General features: G+C 35.2%; 1 protein-coding gene across 2 annotated transcripts in view; it reads left to right on the top strand.

The window, feature by feature from the left end:
• The window catches only part of Il1rapl1 (interleukin 1 receptor accessory protein-like 1), a 1,504,708-nt gene that overhangs the window by 1,162,089 nt on the left and 321,106 nt on the right, over window positions 1–21,513 (top strand). For both annotated transcript variants that reach the window (XM_017602087.3, NM_177935.2), the window contains 1 exon segment: window positions 15,380–15,454. In XM_017602087.3, coding sequence (XP_017457576.1) covers window positions 15,380–15,454 — 75 coding nt within the window.

The raw sequence follows: 21,513 nt of genomic DNA, 5'->3' as shown, positions 1-21,513 counted from the left end.
TATTCTGGCTGTGTCTCTCGGGTGCGATCTACATCCGGCTCCTGTGGGTCTGCACTTCTTTGCTTCATCCATCTTGTCTAATTGGATGGCTGTATATGCATGGGCCACATGTGGGGCAGACTCTGAATGGGTGTTCCTTCAGTCTCTGTTTTAATCTTTGCCTCTCTCTTCCCTGCCAAGGGTATTCTTGTTCCCCTTTTAAAGAAGGAGTGAACCATTCACATTTTGATCATCTGTCTTGAGTTTCATTTGTTCTAGGCATTTAGGGTAATTCAAGCATTTGGGCTAATAGCCACTTATCAGTGAGTGCATACCATGTATGTCTTTCTGTGTTTGGGTTAGCTCACTCAGGATGATATTTTCCAGTTCCAGCCATTTGCCTACGAATTTCATAAAGTCGTTGTTTTTGATAGCTGAGTAATATTCCATTGTGTAGATGTACCACATTTTCTGAATCCATTACTCTGTTGAAGGGCATCTGGGTTCTTTCCAGCTTCTGGCTATTATAAATAAGGCTGCAATGAACATAGTGGAGCACGTGTCTTTTTTATATGTTGGGGCATCTTTTGGGTATATGCCCAAGAGAGGTATAGCTGGATCCTCAGTACCTGCATCATCTACCTGCATCATTTTAATGTTACTTCTTACCATCTGTATTGCACTTGAAATGTATTGGTGTTTATTTTATCTCTTGTTTTTTTTTTACAAAGATTTGGTCCCTGAAAGCAGGAATCTTATCTGTCTCTGCCCTAGTAACTAGAACAGTTTTAAACAAAGAAGAGATGCTTTAGAACGACATACTGGTTGTTTGATATTGTAGTTCTTCCTATGGTGCTGCAAATCTCTGTGAAAGCTTGTTTCCCCAATGTAGGGTAATGCCAGGGCATTGAGGTTGGAATGGGTGGGTGGGAGTGGGAGCATCCTCATAAAAGCAGGTGTCTGAGGGAGAGAGTATGGGAGAGATCAGGGAAATGGAATAACATTTGAAATGTAAATACATAAAATATCCAAGAAAAATAAAATTTTAAAAAAGAAAGATTTACTGACTCAGTGAATGCATGCTGCTTAATTTTCACTGTAAGCAAATGTATCAAATTCAGTGTAGTAATTAGAATCCAATCTAGTCAGATGGGTTTCTTGGTTTTCCTTAGCACATATGTTTTTGGTAAATACATTATTAATATCATTTGACATGGCTTGTAAAACAGTGTTATTGTATATGTGTTGTTGTTCTTGTATTCTGCTCTCGTTGTCTTTGTAGTTAATAGTTTTTCTATTCTTTTATCCTTGAGGCTTCAAAGGCTCCATAGCTACTGTGAGTTACCACCATTATCAGTTGTAACAAAAAGGGTAGATTACACCAAACTCAGAATATTAGCTATATGACAAAACATTGTTTTTCTCCTAAGTGACTTTCCCATGTAATATGTTGATGTCTTCTTCTGTCCATTCATTTCTTTTCCATTGGCCATGACATTATATATCCACTCTATCCGTTCCATCATAAGAAATAATAATTTAATTAATCCAGGCCAAAGTGAACAGAGTTTCCTCAAATTCTATGGATGACCCAAATTTTCTTATTTGCTAGGAAAAGTACAGCAACTATTTGTCAATTCCTTTAGGTTTAAAATAATTCACTCAAAACTGACCCACTGTAAAATGTGGTCAGTGTAATTATCTCAGATGTACTTAACCATCTATGAATATTTTTGTTACTGGTTTAGATAATGAACCTAAATTGACTTTATAGAAAACTTTCCCAAATATCAGACTTAACAAAATGAATCAGAAATGTGTTGTCATTTACAAGCATCCTTGTGGATAATTCTAAACCTAACTCTTCATTTCTCTCTCTCTCTCTCTCCTCTCTCTCTCTCTCTCTCTCTCTCTCTCTCTCTCTCTCTCTCTGTGTGTGTGTGTGTGTGTGTGCATGTATGCATGCATGTTCAAAAGTAAATGTGCCAGTAGGTGTGCATATAGAGGCCAAAGATGAAGGTTGAGTATCTTCCTTGTTCACTTTATACCTTATTTTTTGAGGCAGATCTCTGATTGAACCTGGAGCTCACTTCATGGTTGATTTAGTTGTACAATAAGCTCCAGGGACCTTTCTATCCATTCCTTCCCATCACTGGCTTGGCACCCACATTCTTTTGCCACCAGCTTTTTACGTGGGTACTGGTGATCCAAATGAGGGTGCTTAAACTTCTGCAGCTAGCACTTTACCAACTGAACTATCTCCCCTCATCTCTTTTCTTTCTAATTTAATACTTATTATGTTAATCAATTGATAGAAATACTTATCAAATTAAATTATGAATATGAATACATAGGTTGTCGGAACTCCAATTTTTGAAGTTAATACTTAAAAGTCAAATCATTTTATAATCATGGTACATTGTGAGACATATTTAATGCTATTCAGAATTTGTTTGCAGATTGAATTCTTAATGACAAATCATTTCTCCTGCCCTGCAAAGTACTGTATGAAGTATGAATAATTTTTAAGTTCAGATTCTAAAGCAGTTTGTACACTTAGATATTAACTCGTCATTTTACAAATAAAATAATTCTAAGTGCTATGTTCCAAAATTGATAGGTACACTTACAATATATTTTGCATCTACTCTATATAGTTATTTAATCTATTTATCCTATTGTATTTTCACATGAACCAATGTGGGAAGTTCATTCATGTCACCCTTTACATATAAGATGACTAAGTCCACACTATGTTAATTTATCCAACTTATCCAAACAATAAGCACAATTAGGAATTATTAAGTCCATGTATATGATGTTCCCTACTCTACCAAAACAAAGGTAACAAAGGGGAAAGAGAACTAAGTTAAATTCATTATAGGAGTTATTTAGGATTATTCTGTGATAGGATTAGTGCAGGAATCATTAATTATGCTCCATAATATTTTAGGGACTATAGAGGCAATAGTTACACAGAGAAAAGGATGTTTATGCTAGGTACTTTGCATTTCCATCTTCTATAAGAACCTCAGGAAGAACCAGGAATCTTGGACATGTTACTGGGATTTTTGGCTTCTATATGTAAGGGGAAAGGATTCAAGTTTTCACTGCCCCATACCTCAAATGCAGTAGCAAACAAATTAGAAAGACCCAGATTGCTGAGTATGATGATCCAATCTTTTTTTTTAAATTAACTTGAGTATTTCTTATATACATTTCGAGTGTTATTCCCTTTCCCGGTTTCCGGGCAAACATCCCCCTAATCCCTCCCCCTCCCAATCTTTATGGGTGTTCCCTTCCCCATCCTACCCCCATTGCCACCCTCCCCCCAACAATCTAGTTCACTGGGGGTTCAGTCTTAGCAGGACCCAGGGCTTCCCCTTCCACTGGTGCTCTTACTAGGATATTCATTGCTACTTATGAGGTCAGTGTCCACGGTCAGTCCATGTATAGTCTTTAGGTAGTGGCTTAGTCCCTGGAAGCTCTGGTTGCTTGGCATTGTTGTACATATGGGGTCTCAAGCCCCTTCAAGCTCTTCCAGTTCTTTCTCTGATTCCTTCAACGGGGGACCTATTCTCAGTTCAGTGGTTTGCTGCTGGCATTCGCCTCTGTATTTGCTGTATTCTGGCTGTGTCTCTCAGGAGCGATCTACATCCGGCTCCTGTTGGCCTGCACTGACCCAATCTTTTAATCCTAGTCAGATCTATGAAGCAAGTTTCAAAACAGCCAGGACTGTTACACAGAGAAAGCCTACCTTGAATAAAAAAAGAAAGAAAAAAATGCTGAATAAAGGATTAGTAACAGATAAGCAACTAATTTTGAACACAATGTTTAGTTATTGACTTCTAAATGCTTCTCTAACTGATGTTCAGCAAGCAAATGGAATTACTTTAAAATTCGACTTTTTTACAAAACCATTTTGTTAACTGAGACATATTAACGAAGAGGTCTATTATCATTTTAATGACTATATTAGCTTTAATGTACTTGATACAATATTCTAAAGAATAAAATGAATGCCCGAAAATATTTTTTGGATGATACAAAGTTCTATATGATGCATAGTTCATGAAAGAAACAGTTCCATTATAATTGTGCTTTGGGTAGATAAAATATGATTATGATTTAAAATCATACTGTGTTTCATATCACTGCTGCTGAATATGGTATTGTTTTCCTGTGGCTTCAGTTCCTGAGTGAGTTTTACATGTTTTTATATGTGTAAGGAAAAGAAAAGTGTCCCCAAGATATGCTATTTTCTTGACAGTAAAAAAAAAAAAAAGGCTGATGTTTTTCCTTGTGAGTAATTGTTTTCAGAGCTAGATCAAATTCTACCTTTGCAAATACAGAGAATAAATGCTTGTCTAGGAGTTTATTTTTGCTGACCATTAGAACTCCTGCCGGTTTCCTCCTTCTGTCATTTGTCAATTCAATTCAATTAAGCTGATATGCATTAAGCATCATAATGTGCCAGAAACATTCAAATAATGTGCCACTCAGTGGACGTTCTTCATTTGTGGAAATGAATTTTTAAGACTCAAAATATTAATTACATTCTAACCTTAGTGACAACCTCTACTATCAAGTCAGATTAGCTGCTCAACTGTTGTGCTATCTGGAAACTTTCGATTCACTTTTCCCAAAGAAAGGTAAATCAGAAGAATGTTTCAAACTGATATCCGTCCTAACATCAAAATGTGACAATTTTAGATTATAACAGATTGCACTGCAACAGCTCTCTGCTCTGTGTTGTGATGATTTAATTGCAAGTTTTCACTGTGTAGCAGATTGTACACACCTTGAGGAGAGACTGCCTGACAGACTTTTCAAAGGGCACATAAAAAAGTGCTGAGCAGAAAAGATTTGCTGAAGATTCTAGTTTGAAATTGTTTTGTTTTCGCTGTCAAAGCATTGGGCCTCTTTGCACCTCAGATTCTTGGCCTTCAGAACACAGGAGTTGAATTAGTCCCAAGATGTTTTATTACTAAAGTACAGATCAATGTGAATTATAGTGAATTCTCCAAAATTCCAAACAATCTGAATGTTTGACAGGTTACTAATTACACACACACACACACACACACACACACAAACACACACACACACACACACACACACACACACACATTTTCCAGGTCAAAGTATTGGAACTAAATGGCTGTGATTAAATGAAAAAACCTGTACTTACTGAACTGTGGATAAGATAAACCTTTATACTCTGTTGATAAGAGCATAAATTAATATACACATTATAAAATAATTTGGAGATTGTTTAAAAAACTGAAAATACAGCTGCCATTTCCTTCTGCTACATCAGATGTGCCACATACTTATCTTGTTTTTATTATAGTATTATTATTTACAATATGCACAATATAGAATCAGCCTTGGTGCTCATTAATAGAAAAATGTTCAAAGAAAGTATGGTAGAAGCACAATAGATAAAAACATGAAATAACTTTTAAGAAAATACATGGGTTAATAAAGAAAAAAAAGAAAGTACATGGATCTGGAAATTATAATATTAAGTGAGATTATATAGCTACAGGGAAAGATCATGTGTATTCTATCAAACAAGCAAACAAAAAGAAACTGGACAACATTGTTAGAAATTAGATGGCATTCACTTAGAGAAAGGGAAGAAGATACAGGTGGTGAGGAGTGAAAGTGCCACAGCCAAATATACTACTTTGTAAAATTAATGTAAATAAAGATGTATAGTAAAAAACAAGAGTAAATTGCTGATGAATAAAACTAACCTAGGTATGATGATGAGTGCATGAAGTCGCAGTACAAAAGGCATGCTGTCTAGTAAGATGAGCAGTATGTAAATCAGCTGAGTTACGTATGCTTTCACAGTACAGATCCTTAATGAACAGAATTCTCCCACCCCAGTACCTCATGATTCTGACTTAAAGTTGAAGAGTTTCTGTCACGTTGGACTTTGTCACACTCCAAAATATGGAAAATCAAGGTTTGAACATTATGCCCAAGAGGTAGGTAGGCAAAGGTAGAGAACCACAAAACTGCTTTCTATTTCTGGGCACATGGGATACATATGGATCTTCTTTTCTTTCTTTTCAGATCTCCCTGTATTATTGTAGATTAGTGTGGGATGTGTTTGTACAAGGAACATTTTCCTCCACTTCTTTTCAAACGAACTCTCAAATTATCTACTGCTAAATACACAGTCATGAGATCTACTAACAAAGTTAATTTACTGAACAAACCAACTATTTTAATATTTATATGGAATGTACTTATTTGGGTAAATCATTATATGATGCTCAAGACTACTGAAAAGCTGTCTGAGAAAGCAGGGTTGCTTCCCTCCCACATCTACCCCAAACATGTTTGTCTCAAAATATCCTCCATGACCCCTTGTCTAAGCTCCTGCTTTCTCCTCACCCCCATCCTAGCGATGGACAGTGCAAAACAGCCCACATATAAAGTAACTGTGTCCTAGAGAATACCTAGAAGGTAAACAAATTTCAACAAATGTTACTACGTCATTCCATCATATAAAAGTACCTTTATTGAGAAAGAAAGCCTGGAAGTTCAGCCATGGGTGCTCTGCCATGGGGAACTCAGTCATGGAGAGAAAGTTCTATTGGGAACTTCATCTTTGAAGTTCATCTTCAGCTTCCCAGTCATGTTCAGTTGGATTTTGTGGACACCAAATAGATAATGTCATCGTTATCTGTCTTCTTTTACTTATAAATCTCATATGAGGGAGCATTCTGCTCTGCCCACGATTCTATTGGGAATGCAAGGCAGCTGCCTTAAAAGGGGCTTCTTAAGTGCATTTTTGATAGATATTTGCATGTCTCCTCTTTGACAGTGCCACATTTTGCAGTTATTTGTTCTTTTACTTGAAAGTCTCACCTAAGAGGAATCTGCTCTATACAAGACTCTCTGTGTTGGGAACTCCACCTAAGTATATTAATGGGGTTTCATCATTCAGTTCTGTAGGATGTTTTGAGTCCCCAAGTTGATATCTAATATACATTTTTATGTTTTTTAATTATGCGAGGGAGTCTACATTTGAGTACAGATGTCCAAGGAGGCTGGTGGCCTCGGATTCCTTGGAGCTAGATTACAGGCTATTGTGAACCACCTGAAGTTTAGGTTCTCTGAAAGAGGAGTAATCATCGCTCCAGCCCCCTATCTGAACTGTCTCTGTTTATCTACCCATTGCATTTGTTATATTTCACTTTGGCTTACTTAATAATTTCACTCATTCAAACACAATAGAACAACTACCATATTTCATTTTCTGGACCATGTGTATTACACTGTTGTTTTTTTAAGTTCACTGTAATTTAAGAAATGTGATTATTTCATTGAAATATTTTGTCAACACCATGTGAATAAACTGATTATTGAGGTGGCAAGAGAAATATGTTAAGATATGTTTAGGTATGGAGCAAAATTATTTAAATTTTGCCACAGAAATATCATATCTTTGGGAGTTTTAAAGTGATTTATTTCATTCTATTATCCAAGTTTTCTTTACACCTTTATTTCCAGAACCTAAATAGTAATAAGGGTGAGTAAATACTGTGCTCAATTAGTTATGAATAAAAGGAATCAAAATCACTTACGAAGTTGTTTTCTCAAATAAAACTCTGAAAACATCTCGGTTTTCATTCATTTGCAGTAACTGTTCTCTGTTAAAGAGACATGGAGGCAACATGCTGCAGCAGCCTGAATTTTTAGATCATCTAGTAATAGGTACATATAGCCAAGTCCTAGCATTTCTATCTAGATCAGCCTTCCAGTTATCAACCAAGCTGGCATGTGTTTCTGTCTAAGAAGAATGAAATTTCTAGAAGCCAAAACACTTAGTTCAGCAATCCTCAATTGATCATTTCTGTCCTGATACAGAGTAGAAGTGACAATTACATATTTCAAGGGAACTGAGCAATTCAATCATAATGTGAGGGGGAAAAGCTTCAAGAAGAACTGTGTGGATATAGTCCAGAGAATTTAGTTTAGCCAGAAATGAAGTATACAGTGGGAAATATCTCTTCATAGTGCTTTCACAGCAAAGTCTGTGATTTATTGACTGATAATTGAAATTAACAAGAGCACAAAAAGGAGATGTGAAAAACGTTAAATTCAAAGAGAATATAGTGTGTAAATTAGTAACAAATGCTAAAATGTAACAGCTAATAATAGTAAAGGATTTAGTCTAAGAGGAAAATATGATTTAATATTTACTTTTATGGGAATGAATTTTTGTACTTACACAGATTTAGTGCCACATTGCCCCCTCATGTAGAGAATATGCATGAATAAAATCATTACTAAGTTATGTATTTTTAGCTAAGTAATTAACATATAAAAATAAGAATGGAATTAACCAAAATTACACAATCCTGTAACAAATATGATAGTATATTATATATATTTCATTTTGTATTTTATATATTTCATTTATCTTTCTTTTCTAATAGTAAAAGCTAAGAAAAGCATTTTTAATGTTCAAACATGTCAGCATTTGTTTCTTATATTAGTGTCCACAAAAAAATTTAAATCATTCAAACAGGATAGGAATCCCAACAGTTAACAGGTATGGGTCAGACTGGCCATAATGTGCAGTCAAAGCCAACTTAAGCTATTTGGCTAGACCCTGTCTCAAAGGATCAAAGGCTAAAGATATAATGTAGAGGTCTAGCCCAGCTCTGAACCTAGACCCTGGTTTTATTTTTCTTTTTGTTTTTAACTGGATTTTTTAAATTTACATTTCAAATGTTATCTCCTCTCCCAGTTTCCCTTCCATAAATCCCCTAATCCATCCCCCCTCCCACTTCTTCTATGAGGGTGTTCCCCCACCCATCCATACACCCCTTCCTGCCTCTCTGCACTGACATCCCTCTACACTGGGGACCCAGCCTCGGCAGGACCAAGGGCTTCTCCCCTCATTGGTGCCCAACAGGGCCATCCTCTGCTACATATGCAGTTGGAGCCATGAATCTGTCCATGTTGTAGCCTTTGGAAAATAGTTTCGTCCCTGGGAGCTCTAGTTGGTTGGTATTGTTGTTCCTATGGGGTTGCAAACCCTTTTAGCTCCTTCAGTCCTTTCTCTAACTCCTCCAATGGGGACCCCTTCTCAGTACAATGGTTGGCTGCAAGCACTCGCCTTTGTATTTGTCATGCTCTGGCTGAGCCTCTTAGCAGACAGGTATATCAGGCTCCTGTCAGCAAGCACTTCTTGGCATAAGCAATATTGTCTGGATTTGGTGGCTCTGTGTGTGTGTGTGTGTGTGTGTGTGTGTGTGTGTGTGTGTGTGTGTGTGATATATGTATGATATATATATATATATATATATATATATATATATATATATATATATATATATATATATATATATATATATGGGCTGGATTCACAGGAGGGGCAGGCACTGAATGGCCATTCCTTTAGTCTCTGCTACAAACTTTGTCTCCATATCTCCCTCTATGAATATATTTGTTCCCCTATATAAGAAGAACTGAAGCATCCACACATTAGTTGTCCTTCTCGAGCTTCATGTCGTCAGATGATTGTAATTTGGGTAATCTGAGCTTTTAGTCTAATATCCAATTATCAGTGAGTGCATACAATGTGTGATTTTTGTGATCACTCACAATGATATTTTACAGTTCCATCCATTTGGCTATGAATTTCATGAAGCTATTGTTTTTAATAGCTGAGTAGTACTCTGTTGTGTAAATGTACCACATTTTCTGTATCCACTCCTCTGTTGAAGGACATCTGGGTTCTTTCCAGTTTCTGGATATTATAAATAAGGCTGCTTTGAACATAGAGGAACATGTGTCCTTGTTATATGTTGGAGAATCTTTTGGGTGTATGCCCAGGAGTGGAATAGCTAGGTTCTCAGTTAGTACTATGTACAATTTTCTGAGTATCCTCCAGTATGATTTTCAGAATGGTTGTACCAGTCTGCAATCCCACCAACAATGGAAGAGTGTTCCTCTTTCTCCACATCCTTGCCAGCATCTGCTGTCACCTGAGTTTTTGATCTTTGCCATTCTCACTGGTGTGAGGTGGAATCTCAGGGCTGTTTTAATTTGGATTCCCCTGATGACTAAGGATGTCGAACATTTCTTTAGGTGCCTCTCAGCCATTCAGTATTCCTCAGCTGAGAATTCATTGTGTAGCTCCATACCCCATATTTTAATAGGGTTATTTGATTCTCTGGGGTCTAACTTCTTGAGTTCTTCGTACATACTTATATTAGCCCTCGATTGGATGTAGGATTGGTAATCCTCTTTTCCCAATCTGCTGCTTGCTCTTTTGTCCCAATGGCAGTGTCTTTTGCCTTAAAGAAACTTTGCAATTTTATGAAGTCACTTTTGTCAATTCTTGATCTTAGAGCATAAGATGTTCTGTTCGGGATATTTTCCCCAGTGCCCATGTGTTCGAGGTTCTTTCCCAGTTTTTCTTCTATAACTTTGAATGTATCTGGTTTCATGTGGAGGTCCTTGATCCACTTGGACTGGACCTTTATACAGGTCAATAAGAATGAATTTGCATTTTTCTACATTCTGACTGCCAAGTGAAACAGCACTGTTTGCTGAAAAAAACTATCCTTTTCCAACTGGATGGTTTTAATTCCTTTGTCACGGATCAAATGCCCACAGTTGTGTGGCTTCATTTCTAGGTCTTCAATTCTATTCCATTAATCTACCTGTCTATCTCTGTACCAATACCATACAGTTTTTATCATGATTGCTTTGTAATACTGCTTGAGGTCAGGGATGGTGTTTCTCCCAGAAGTTCTTTTATTGTTGAGGATAGTTTTCGATATCCTAGATTTTTTGTTATTCCAAATGAATTTGCTAAGTGCTCTTTCTAAATCTGTGAAAAACTAAGTTGAAATTTTGACGGGGATTGCATTGAATCTGCAGATTGGTTTTTGCCAAGATGGCTATTTTTACAATATTAATCCTGCCAATCTATGAGCATGGGAGATATTTCCATCTTCTGAAATCTTCAATTTCATTCCTCAGAGACTTGAAATTCTTGTCATACAGATCCTTCTTCCTTGGTTCTTGACATACATACTTGCTTGGTTAGGTTCACAACGAGGTATTTTATTTTATTTGTGAATATTGCGAAGGGTGTCATTTCCCTAATTTCCTTCTCAGCCTGTTTACCTTTTAAGAAGAGGAAGGCTACTGATATGTTTGAGTTAATTATATATCCGGCCACTCTATTGAAGTTGTTTTTCAGGTTTATGAGCTTTCTGGTGGAACTTTTGGGGTCACTTAAGTATACTATCATATCATCTGAAAGTAGTAAAATTTTGAATTCATTCCCCTCAATTTGTATCCCTTTCACCTCCTTTTTTTGTCTGATTGCTATGGACAGGATTTCAAGTACTATAATGAATAGGTAAGGACAGAATGGGCAGCCTTGTCTAGTTTCTGATTTTAGTGGGATTGCTTCAAGTTTCTCTCCATTTCATTTGATGTTGGCTACTGGCTTGTATATTACTTTTAATATGTTTAGGTATAGGCCTTGAATTCCTAATCTTTCCAAGGCTTTTAACATGAAGTCATGTTGAATTTTATCAAATGATTTCTCAGCATTGAATGAGATAATCATATGGGTTTTTTTTTAGTTGATTTTGTTTAAGTGGATTACACTGATGAATTTCTGTATATTGAACCACCCCTGCCTCCCTGAAATGAAGTATACTTGATCATGATGGATGATTGTTTGGATGTGTTCTTGGATTCAGTTTGTGAGAATTATATTGAGTATTTTTGAGTCAATATTCATAAGAGAAATTGTTCTGAAGGCCTTCTTTGTTGGGTCTTTGTGTGGCTTAGGTATAAACGTAATTGTGGCTTCATAAAAAGAATTGGGTAGTAGTATTCCTTCTGTTTCTATTTTACGGAATAGATTTGACAATATTGGTATTAGGTTTTCTATGAAGAATTTTCCACTAAACCCATCTGATCCTGGCTTTTTTTTTAAATTCAGAGACTTATAATAATTACTTCTATTTCTTTAGGAGTTATGGGACTGTTTAAATGGTTTATCTTATCCTGATGTAACTTTGGTACTTGGTATCTATGTAGAAAATTGTCCATTTCATCCAGATTTTCTAGTTTTGTCAAATATAGGCTTTTGTAGTAGGATCTGATATTTTTTGTATTTCCTCAGTTTCTGTTCTTATGTCTCACTTTTCACTTGTGATTTTGTTAGTTTGCATACTGTCTCTGTGTCCTCTGGTTAGTCTGGCTAAGAGTTTATCTATCTTGTTGATTTTTCTCAAAGTACCAGCTCCTGTTTTTGTTGATTCTTTGTATAGGTCTTTTTGTTTCTACATGGTTGATTTCAGCTCTGAGATTGATTATTTCCTGCCATCTACTCCTTTTGGGTGTACTTACTTCCTTTTGTTCTAGAGCTTTTAGGGGTGCTGTCAAGCTGCTAGTGTATGCTCTCTCCAGGTTTTTGTTTGTTTGGTTGGTTGGTTTTTGGTTTGGGAGGGTTGCTATGTTTTGTTTTGTTTTGTTTTGTTTTGTTTTGTTTTGTTTTGTTTTGTTTTGGAGGCTATGAGTTTGTCAGAGCTATGAGTTTTCCACTAAACACTGCTTTCATTGTGTCCCATAAGTGTGTACATGTTGTGCCTTCATTTTCATTAAAATCGAAAAAGTCTTTAACTTCTTTCTTTGTTTCTTCCTTGACTAAGTTATCATTGAGTAGAACGTTGTTCAACTTCCATGTGTATGTGGGCTTTCTGTCGTTTTTCTTGTTATTGAAACCCAGACTTAGTCCATGGTGATATGATGGGATGCATGAGATTATTTGACTCTTTTTATATTGGCTGAGGCCTGTTTTGTGACCAATTATATGACTAGTTTCGAGAAGAAACCATGAGGTGCTGAGAAGAAATTCTTTTCATTCTTTTGTTTTAGGATGAAATATTCTATAGATATCTGTTAAATTCATTTGGTTCATAACTTCTGTTAGTTTCTCTGTGTCTCTGTTTAGTTTCTGTTTCCCTGATCTGTCCTTTTCTGAGAGTATGGTATTGAATTCTCCCACTATTATTGTTTGAAGAGTAATGTGTGCTTTGAACTTTAGTAAGATTTCTTTTATAAATTTAGTTGCCCTTACATTTGGACCATAGATATTCAGAATTGAGAGTTCATCTTTTTGGATTTTTCCCTAGACGAATATGAAGTGTCTTTCCCTATTTTTTGGTAGCCTTAGGTTGAAAGTTTATTGCATATTAGAATGGCTACTCCAGCTTGTTTCTTGGGATAATTGCATGGAAAATTGTTTTCCAGCCTTTTACTCTGAGGTAGTGTCTGTCTTTGTCACTGAGATATGTTTCCTATAAGCAGCAGAATGCTTCCTGTACGCAGCAGAATGCTGGGTCCTCTTTATTTTTCCAGTTTGTTACTCTATGTCATTTTATTGAGGAATTGAGTCCATTGATGTTAAGAGATATTAAGGAACAGTGATTGTTATTTCCTGTATTATTGTGGTTAGAGGTGAAATTAGGTTTGTGTGGCTAACTTTTTGGTTTGTTGCAGGAAGATCACTTTATTGCTTTTTCTAGGGTATAGTTTCTTTATTTATGTTGGGGTTTCCATTTATTATTCTTTGTAGGGCTGGATTTATAGAAAGATATTGTGTAAATTTCATTTTGTCATAGAATATCTTGGTTTCTCCATCTATATTGCTTGACAGTTTTGCTGGATATAGTAGCCTGGGCTGGCATTTGTGTTCTCTTAGGGACTGTATGACATCTGCCAAGGATCATCTAGTTTTCACAGTCTCTGGTGAGAAGTCTGATGTAACTCTAATAGGTCTGCCTTTATATGTTACTTTGCATTTTCCCTTACTGCTTTTAATATTATTTGTTTGTTTTGTGCATTTACTGTTTTGACTATTATGTGACATGATGAATTTCTTTTCTGGTCTTTTCTATTTGGAGTTCTGTACGTTTCTTGTATGTTTATGGGCATCTCTTTCTTTAGGTTAGGGCTGTTTTTTCTATAATTTTGTTGAAGATATTTACTGGTCCTTTAATTTGCGAGTCTTCACTCTCTTCTATACCTATTATTCTTAGGTTTGATCTTCTCATTGTGTCCTGGATTTTCAAGATGTTTTAGGTTAGGACCTTTTTTCATTTTACACTTTCTTTGATGGTTGTGTCAATGTTTCCTATGGTATCTTCTGCCCCTGATATTCTCTCTTCTATGTCTTGTATTCTGTTAGTGATGCTTGAATCTATGATTCCTGATCTCTTTCCTAGATTTTCTATCTTCAGAGTTGTCTCCATTTGTGATTTCTTTATTGTTTCTATTTCCATTGTTAAATCATGTGTGGTTTTGTTCAATTCCTTCACCTGTTTAGTTGTATTTTCCTATAATTTTTTAAGGGATTTTTGTGTTTCCTCTTTAAGGGCTTCTACTTGTCTACCTGTGTTGTCCTGTATTTCTTTAAGGGAGTTATTTATGTGCTTCTTAAAGTCCTCTATCCTCATCGTGAGGTGTGATTTTAAATGTAAATCTTGCTTTTCCAGTAAGTTTGGATATCCAGTATTTGCTTTGGTGGGATAACTGAGCTCTGATGATGCCAAGTAGTCTTGGTTTCTGTTTCTTAAGTTCCTGCACTTGCCTTTCACCATCTGGTTTTCTTTGGTGTTAGTTGGTCTTGCTGTCTATGACAGTAGCTTGACACTCCTACAAGTCTGTGTGTGTCAGTGCTCCTGGAGACCAGTTTTTTCACAGTGGGATCTGGGTACAGAGAGCTGAGTCACAGGGTCAGCTCCAGGCACAGGTGGAAACCAGAAGGAACCTGTTTCAGTCTGCTCCTAGGTTCCTGTGTCCAGACAGCTCCAGGCAAGTTGCTCTTGGGACAGGAATATGAGCAGAAGTGGTGGTCTCCCCTGAGCTCTCAGGATTGTCCACACTTTTGAGAGTCCAGCTTTCTCCCCACAGGATCTGGGGAGAGCTCTGGGACCTGGTCAATTCTGGGCCCAGGTGTCCTGGGGGCTCCAGGGTGGTCCCTAGGAGCAGAAGTAGTGGTCTTACCTCTTCTCTCAGGTCTTCATTTAGCTTTCACACAACACAAAGTATAAAACACTCCTTCCAAAGAAAACGCAAAGTACAATTTAGAAAACGTGGTCGTAAGTTCTAAAGGACTGACTAATCGTGATTCTCTAACTCACAGTGTCATGTGAGTATCAATTTGGATGCTTTAGTTTTACTCTTGTAAAATACATCTTTTGATTTGCTTGAAGTTATTTCATAGAAGAAGAATCTCATTACTTTCAAAAATGTTTGAGAAATTTAACTGTGTTCTTTCATTCATGCATCATAACTGTAAGTCTTTGTGTTATTATTTTGTTTTTTTTTTTTTCAGCTCCTCTGACTGATAAGCCACCTAAACTTTTGTATCCCATGGAAAGTAAACTGACAATTCAGGAGACTCAACTAGGTGAGTAATTTTTCAATTCTACTTAAAGCGCCTTTCTCCAGTATATTTCAATAGCTAAATAAGCCTAAATGACAGTTATACTATAAACTGTAAACATTGTTCCCTGAAACATATTCTTTGGAACCAAATGATGCATATCATATTTAACAATTGTTGGTAAGAAGATAAGCTTAAGATTTTAATGATATTATTATAGCATATTATAGCATCAAACTGTAATGTTTGAATTGGTTTTAAAATAGTATGGAAGTGTTTGACATAAAATACTCCCTAATACATTAAACTACAATTTTTGAAATTGAGAAAAGGGTGCAAGTTCATCAAAATAAATGTCAGTATTATTTTAAAAACACGTTAAAATGTAATCTAAATAAGAGATATACCTCTGTGGTAGAGTATTTGTTTGGTAGTACAAGACCTGAGATTTGATTCCTAGTGCTGCTTATTGATAATTTAGAAATATACTGCTGAATTCTCATGAATGCTCATGTTTGTATACACCTTGCAGTAAGTTCTGCAAACATGTATTTCTAAGGAATTGGGTAAAATTTGAAAAATCTTGAATCAAAAGAAAAAGGTTCATCATAGTAGTTTGTTGTAGTGAATATACCAAAAGAAAGTCTTATTATGCTAATTACATTTTTCATAATATATTACCAAAATGTAAGCAAGTCATCTTTGATAAATAAACTAGGATATTTGGACATGAGATCATGAACACAATACATTTGCTATAAATATTAAATTCTATACTAATTAGAATTTTAATATGTTTATATTAAACATATTAAGTATGAGATTTTTGTCTCATTTGGGTGCATACAGTTGTATCAAATCTCTTAATCAAAATATATATACTATATTATATTTTCTTACATTTTAAATTTATTTCAAATGATCTATAAAGATAGAGAAATAGATGACATACATAGAACAAAGATTTTTAGAAATGTATTTGCTTTTATTAACTAAGTTAAAAGATTTTCAAACATATATTTCGATACATATACATTCATTCTGTTAAGGAACTTCTTACATTAATCATTCAAGAATGAAAATGCACTTAATTTTTACAACCAATAAGGATCTATTGTCCATGTAGCTACTAATTCTTAAGTCTAAATTTAGAAAAAAAAGTGTGAATCAATTTTTTTAAACAAAGATTAAAAATGTGATGACCTTTACTAGTAACAGCCACACTTTAGGCTGCACAAAGATGTAGTGATGGTTTGGGAACCATTGAATTTCTAATACCAGAAATGCTTTACTTAGTAACTTAAAGGATAAACATATGCAGGGTACATACAGGTAAGGAAGTAAATATGCTGCTTTGATAGCAAATCTGAGCCTTCTGGACTAATGTTATCATACAAGTAATATGATGTTTATTTTGAGATGAAAGACTAAATAGCATAACATAATGTCATAAATAAAGCAAATAAACTAAATTTGTATCTTTTGTGTACTTAATATATTATACTTTATTGTTATTTTAGAAATACATCTTAAAATATAAAATTCTTATGAATTACCATGCTTGATCACATCTTACAATCACATCTAGAAATGAGTATTTCGGGAGTTATATAAAATTCTTGGAACAAGAAGAAAGAGGACTGATAGTAGCAGATAGTTGTAGTAAATATAACGAAATGCAATCTTAAGTCTCTAATTGTAAGTATTAAGTAGACAACACCATTAAAAAATTTATGGTTGATGCTTGTCTGTTGGTTTCCTTTCATTATCCATAATTTTGAATGAATGAAATTGGTCTTTACCGCTTACGATTCAAAATTGGAATAATTTGTTAGGCTTTTTTTTTAATATTGCTTTTTCTTAAATGAACTCATAAAAGCTAACCAACCACATCAAACTGAGTTGAAAAGGTCTTATGCAATGGGGAATGGTTTTCTATGCATTCATTTGAAGAAACATGGAAATACCTTTTAACAAAGTACTAACTCCTTTATTGACACTAATCTAAGAAACGTGAGCTTTATTGAACCACCAATTGAACTAAAGGCCTCAATCAGAAATTTTGATTATTTTATTCAATATTTCATAATATTTTCTGATTCCTGTTTTCAGCACATAAATAATTTACTAAAGGGAGGAACATAGAAACTGCTTGGCTCTTTGAGTAACAGTTTATTTGAAAGAACTATCTTCCTTTTACTGCTAATGGTCGAATAACTTATCCAAAAGGGATATGGGTGGCATCAATGCCTCAAATTTTAGCATTCTGGAGGTGGAAGTAAAAGGAGTGTGAGTTTCAGGTGTGCCTGGGTTACCTGGTTCTGCCTATATCATGTTTGGGTACTTAGTAAACCTTTGAAAGAAAAGGAATGAAATTGAAAAGTATTATTGAAGGATCCTAGACAGCTAAGAGTACCAATTTTTAACGTTTCAACTTGACTTTTCATTTATGTAAAGATTTTAATTTTGCCCATTCTTCATTAGGAAAGCTATCAGTCTCAAAAGTCTGAATATATGACATTCAGATCCTATGAACAGGGGCTAAGCGAAGTATCATTGAGTAGTATTAGGAGCTATGTAACCGGTTTTAGTCATGAGCGCTCTCTCTCTCTCTCTCTCTCTCTCTCTCTCTCTCTCTCTCTCTCTCTCTCTCAAATGAAGTTTCTCCACCTCCAAGAAAATATAATTGGCCATCAGTTCACGTTTCAGTCTCAAACTGCAAATTGAAATATGGCCTTGTTTTTTAGGTCAGTGGTTAAAAAGCTGATAAGAAAGGTCTTGACCGTGGTATTAGAAACGTATCTAGAGCTATACAAAGCTGTGCAGCTATGTGTTTGATCATCTAATTTTCATGTTCTGGGTGAAGCCAATATATATCCAATCAGCTCTGGTAACTAAATATTGAGATCTGCCTGTGAGGAACAGCAGCTGTTGAGTAATCATGAGCATCTGAGTTGAAATCCTCAGCAGCCAGAGAAGAAGCACGTGTGGTAATATCTATGCGATTGTTAGGAGCTGAGAGACAAGGGAGTCATTGGGCCTTGCTGGAAGACAGCTCAGCTCAGGTTCAGTGAGAGATCCTGTCTCTGTGCAACAACTTGAAGAGTCATAAAGCAAGACACTTGGCATCTTTTTCATAAAGTCACATTTGCACTAGCAATTGCACATATTGGTGTGTTTATACCACACCTAAACTCTACTCCCTCTCTCACGTACACAGACACATACACTAAGAAGAAGATGGCATACAGCTATTTCATTCAGAGGATTTCCTCTCATCTCCACATTCAGTTCTCATACTCACCATGCCTCTCTGAGGCCCTATGTGTCCTGCTCTAATTACTTCACCTTCTCGAATAAGAAATTTCTGGTATGAATAATTTAAACGTTGTCACTGAGGAAACAAACGGCAGCAAAACCCAGAGAACCTAGGAAGAAAAGTGACAAAATGTTAGGTAAATTCATATAAAATATGCAAAAGAATAGGTTTGAATTGCAATAAATGTATGATGCCAGCCTGGAATTTCTGCTTCAATTGGCCTCTGTATGCTATTTCTAAATGTTAAAAAAAAGTTGTCTTTTTTAAATCACATAAACATATGGACAGAGATTTTTCAGGGAGAGGGGCAAGAAGCCTAGAGGCCACACTCTAGAACTGGAAAGGTCAATCCAGGAACTGAAGCCAGCTCAGACTGTTGTAGTCCAAGGAATCAATAGGTACACTTGACTTGCTGAGCTTGAGCTCTGCTGCTCAATGATCTGTCCTGTCTGCATGGCCAGGAACCCGTTCTTTGAAGCTTTGAGAGTAAAGTATAGCGTCTGCTATTGTTACTAGAGATTCAGTGAGTAGGAATCAAACTTAGCTTTGACATAGTGTGCAACGTTATATTTACATCTCAGATTTGACTAGTACAAAAGGCTTCCACCTCCAATATTCCTACAAGACAATGTGATGAGGAGCTTGAGCTAAAGAACCTGCCCAGACCTACTCTAATTTATCTTTAGTAACTTCACTTTAACAGTAACTGTATTTAAAAGCAAATATTTTTGCTTTTGACTATGTAACAAGGGCTTTCCAGATGTTAATACATAAAGGAAAACAATTGACAAAAAAGCTTAGATTTGTACAAAACTCTTGGTAAATGGACACATACATATATAAAGTTTTTACGCTACTATACATTGGTACTACTTTCTTAGTTTAACTCTATTATAATGTGCAAAACTTTAAATTGTGGGAAATTCAAAGAAAGTGACTAAAATATATATAACAGTTCCCAGTCAATAATTTTGTAGGAAAAATTTCTTGTCATGGAAATCATATCTCAGTTTACTGGGTTGTTAATATAGTTAATTGTTGAAATATGCTTTACTGCTGTGTTTTATATGTTGTAAAAATGTTATTATATATGGTATATGAAATATATTTATTAAAATACATAGTTTAGTTTTAATTCAAATAAAACACTATAGAAAATTATCTTATGGAGTGAAAAATAGTTCGATTTTATAGGTTTCTTAGGCCTGTATGCAAAGTTGTTGTTATTCTCTTGAATCAAAGAATCCATTTTTTTATGATTACTACTTTACTGTAATTAACTGGAAAAAAATTCTTTCATTTCTGAAGTTGGGAAATTTAATATCAATACCTCAGAAAAAAATAATTGCTTAGGTATTACATTTGGTGGGCAGATCTGAAAGTGACTTAGTATACTGTTTCGATTTTTAATAATATATTAGTAGAGTGTGAAATGATGCCAGTATGACTTTCCTTCCCATCGAAAGGAACACTGACTGGGTGTTTGCTTTTCTTTCTATACAGAAAAAACAATAACATCCAAATTCTCCATTTTTGTAAAAAAATAATGTTTTTTCCCACTTGACAAATACATAAACATTAGCCTAACTGTACTTTCTCAAATAAAGTTTGTTAGACATAAGAGAGCAACACTTTCACTTTAGTGACCTTGGTTTCTTCTTAGTCATAGTTTGAGCTGACCAGAACCACAGATTATTAATTCGAAATATATAAAAGCCTACATAGTCTTTACTTCCACTGAAAATTTCACAAGTCAGGCTTCTATCATCTGCATTGCTCTCAACAGCCTTATCTTCCAGGCTCCCACAGAATAACTCACTGACCAAAGTCCAAAGGCCACCACCATCATCCCAAAACCACATGATCGGGTTTGCAATCATGTGGGTCAGCAATGCCTGACAATGTATTCCTTATCTTTGTCTTCGTTATAGTTTCTACTGCTGTGATAAGACACCATGACTTAAAGCATCATGGAAAATAAAAGGTCAATTTATCCTTCTAAGAGAAATCAAAACAGAAATTCAGGGTAGGAACTTAGAGGTAGGAACTGAATTTATGGAGCAATGATGTTGTTTACTGGCTTGTTTCTCATAGTTTGCTACTCATGGCTTGCTCAACCTGCTTTACTGATAGCTATTAGGACTATCAGCCCACTGGTGTCACTGCCTACAGTGAGCTGGGGAGGATCCTGGGAGGATTTGGTGTAGTAAGTGAGAGATGGATATGACCAAGGTACATTGAATACATGTATGAATTTTGTTTAATAAATAAAATTTTAAAACATAGATACTATAATAACAGGGCATCTTTACAATCATTGTGGGAATGTATTCAAGATAATGCAAGAAAGGATTAGATCATCTCCTGGTATATATTAGTCATCAATAAGTGTTAAGTTTTAAGTGTAGAAATATTTTCATGCAATAGATAGAGTATTGATATGTCCTTTGAACACCAGTGTTTGTTCATGCTTATCTACTTTCCAGGATGCAATTCTATGGCAACATATATAAGCTACATTGTAGGCTGGATACTATTTTGCAAAATTAGGTTCTATCTCCCCTTAACAAAACGCATGGATATAAATCTTTACAATTAAATATGCCTATAGATTTACCTTTCATTTTTTATTTCTTAATCATAATTTCTGTCAATATATGTGTATATATACATATATATTATATATTACTATATACCAGGTACATAGTTATAAAATAATAACACGTTCCCTAGTCATACATTTTAAAAAAGTTTATTAGACACT

The sequence above is a fragment of the Rattus norvegicus genome, chromosome X (genome assembly GCF_036323735.1).
Source record: "Rattus norvegicus strain BN/NHsdMcwi chromosome X, GRCr8, whole genome shotgun sequence".
NCBI lineage: Eukaryota > Metazoa > Chordata > Mammalia > Rodentia > Muridae > Rattus > Rattus norvegicus.
The sequence above is the reverse complement of the archived record's forward strand: the minus strand, read 5'-3'. Positions and strand labels throughout refer to the sequence as shown.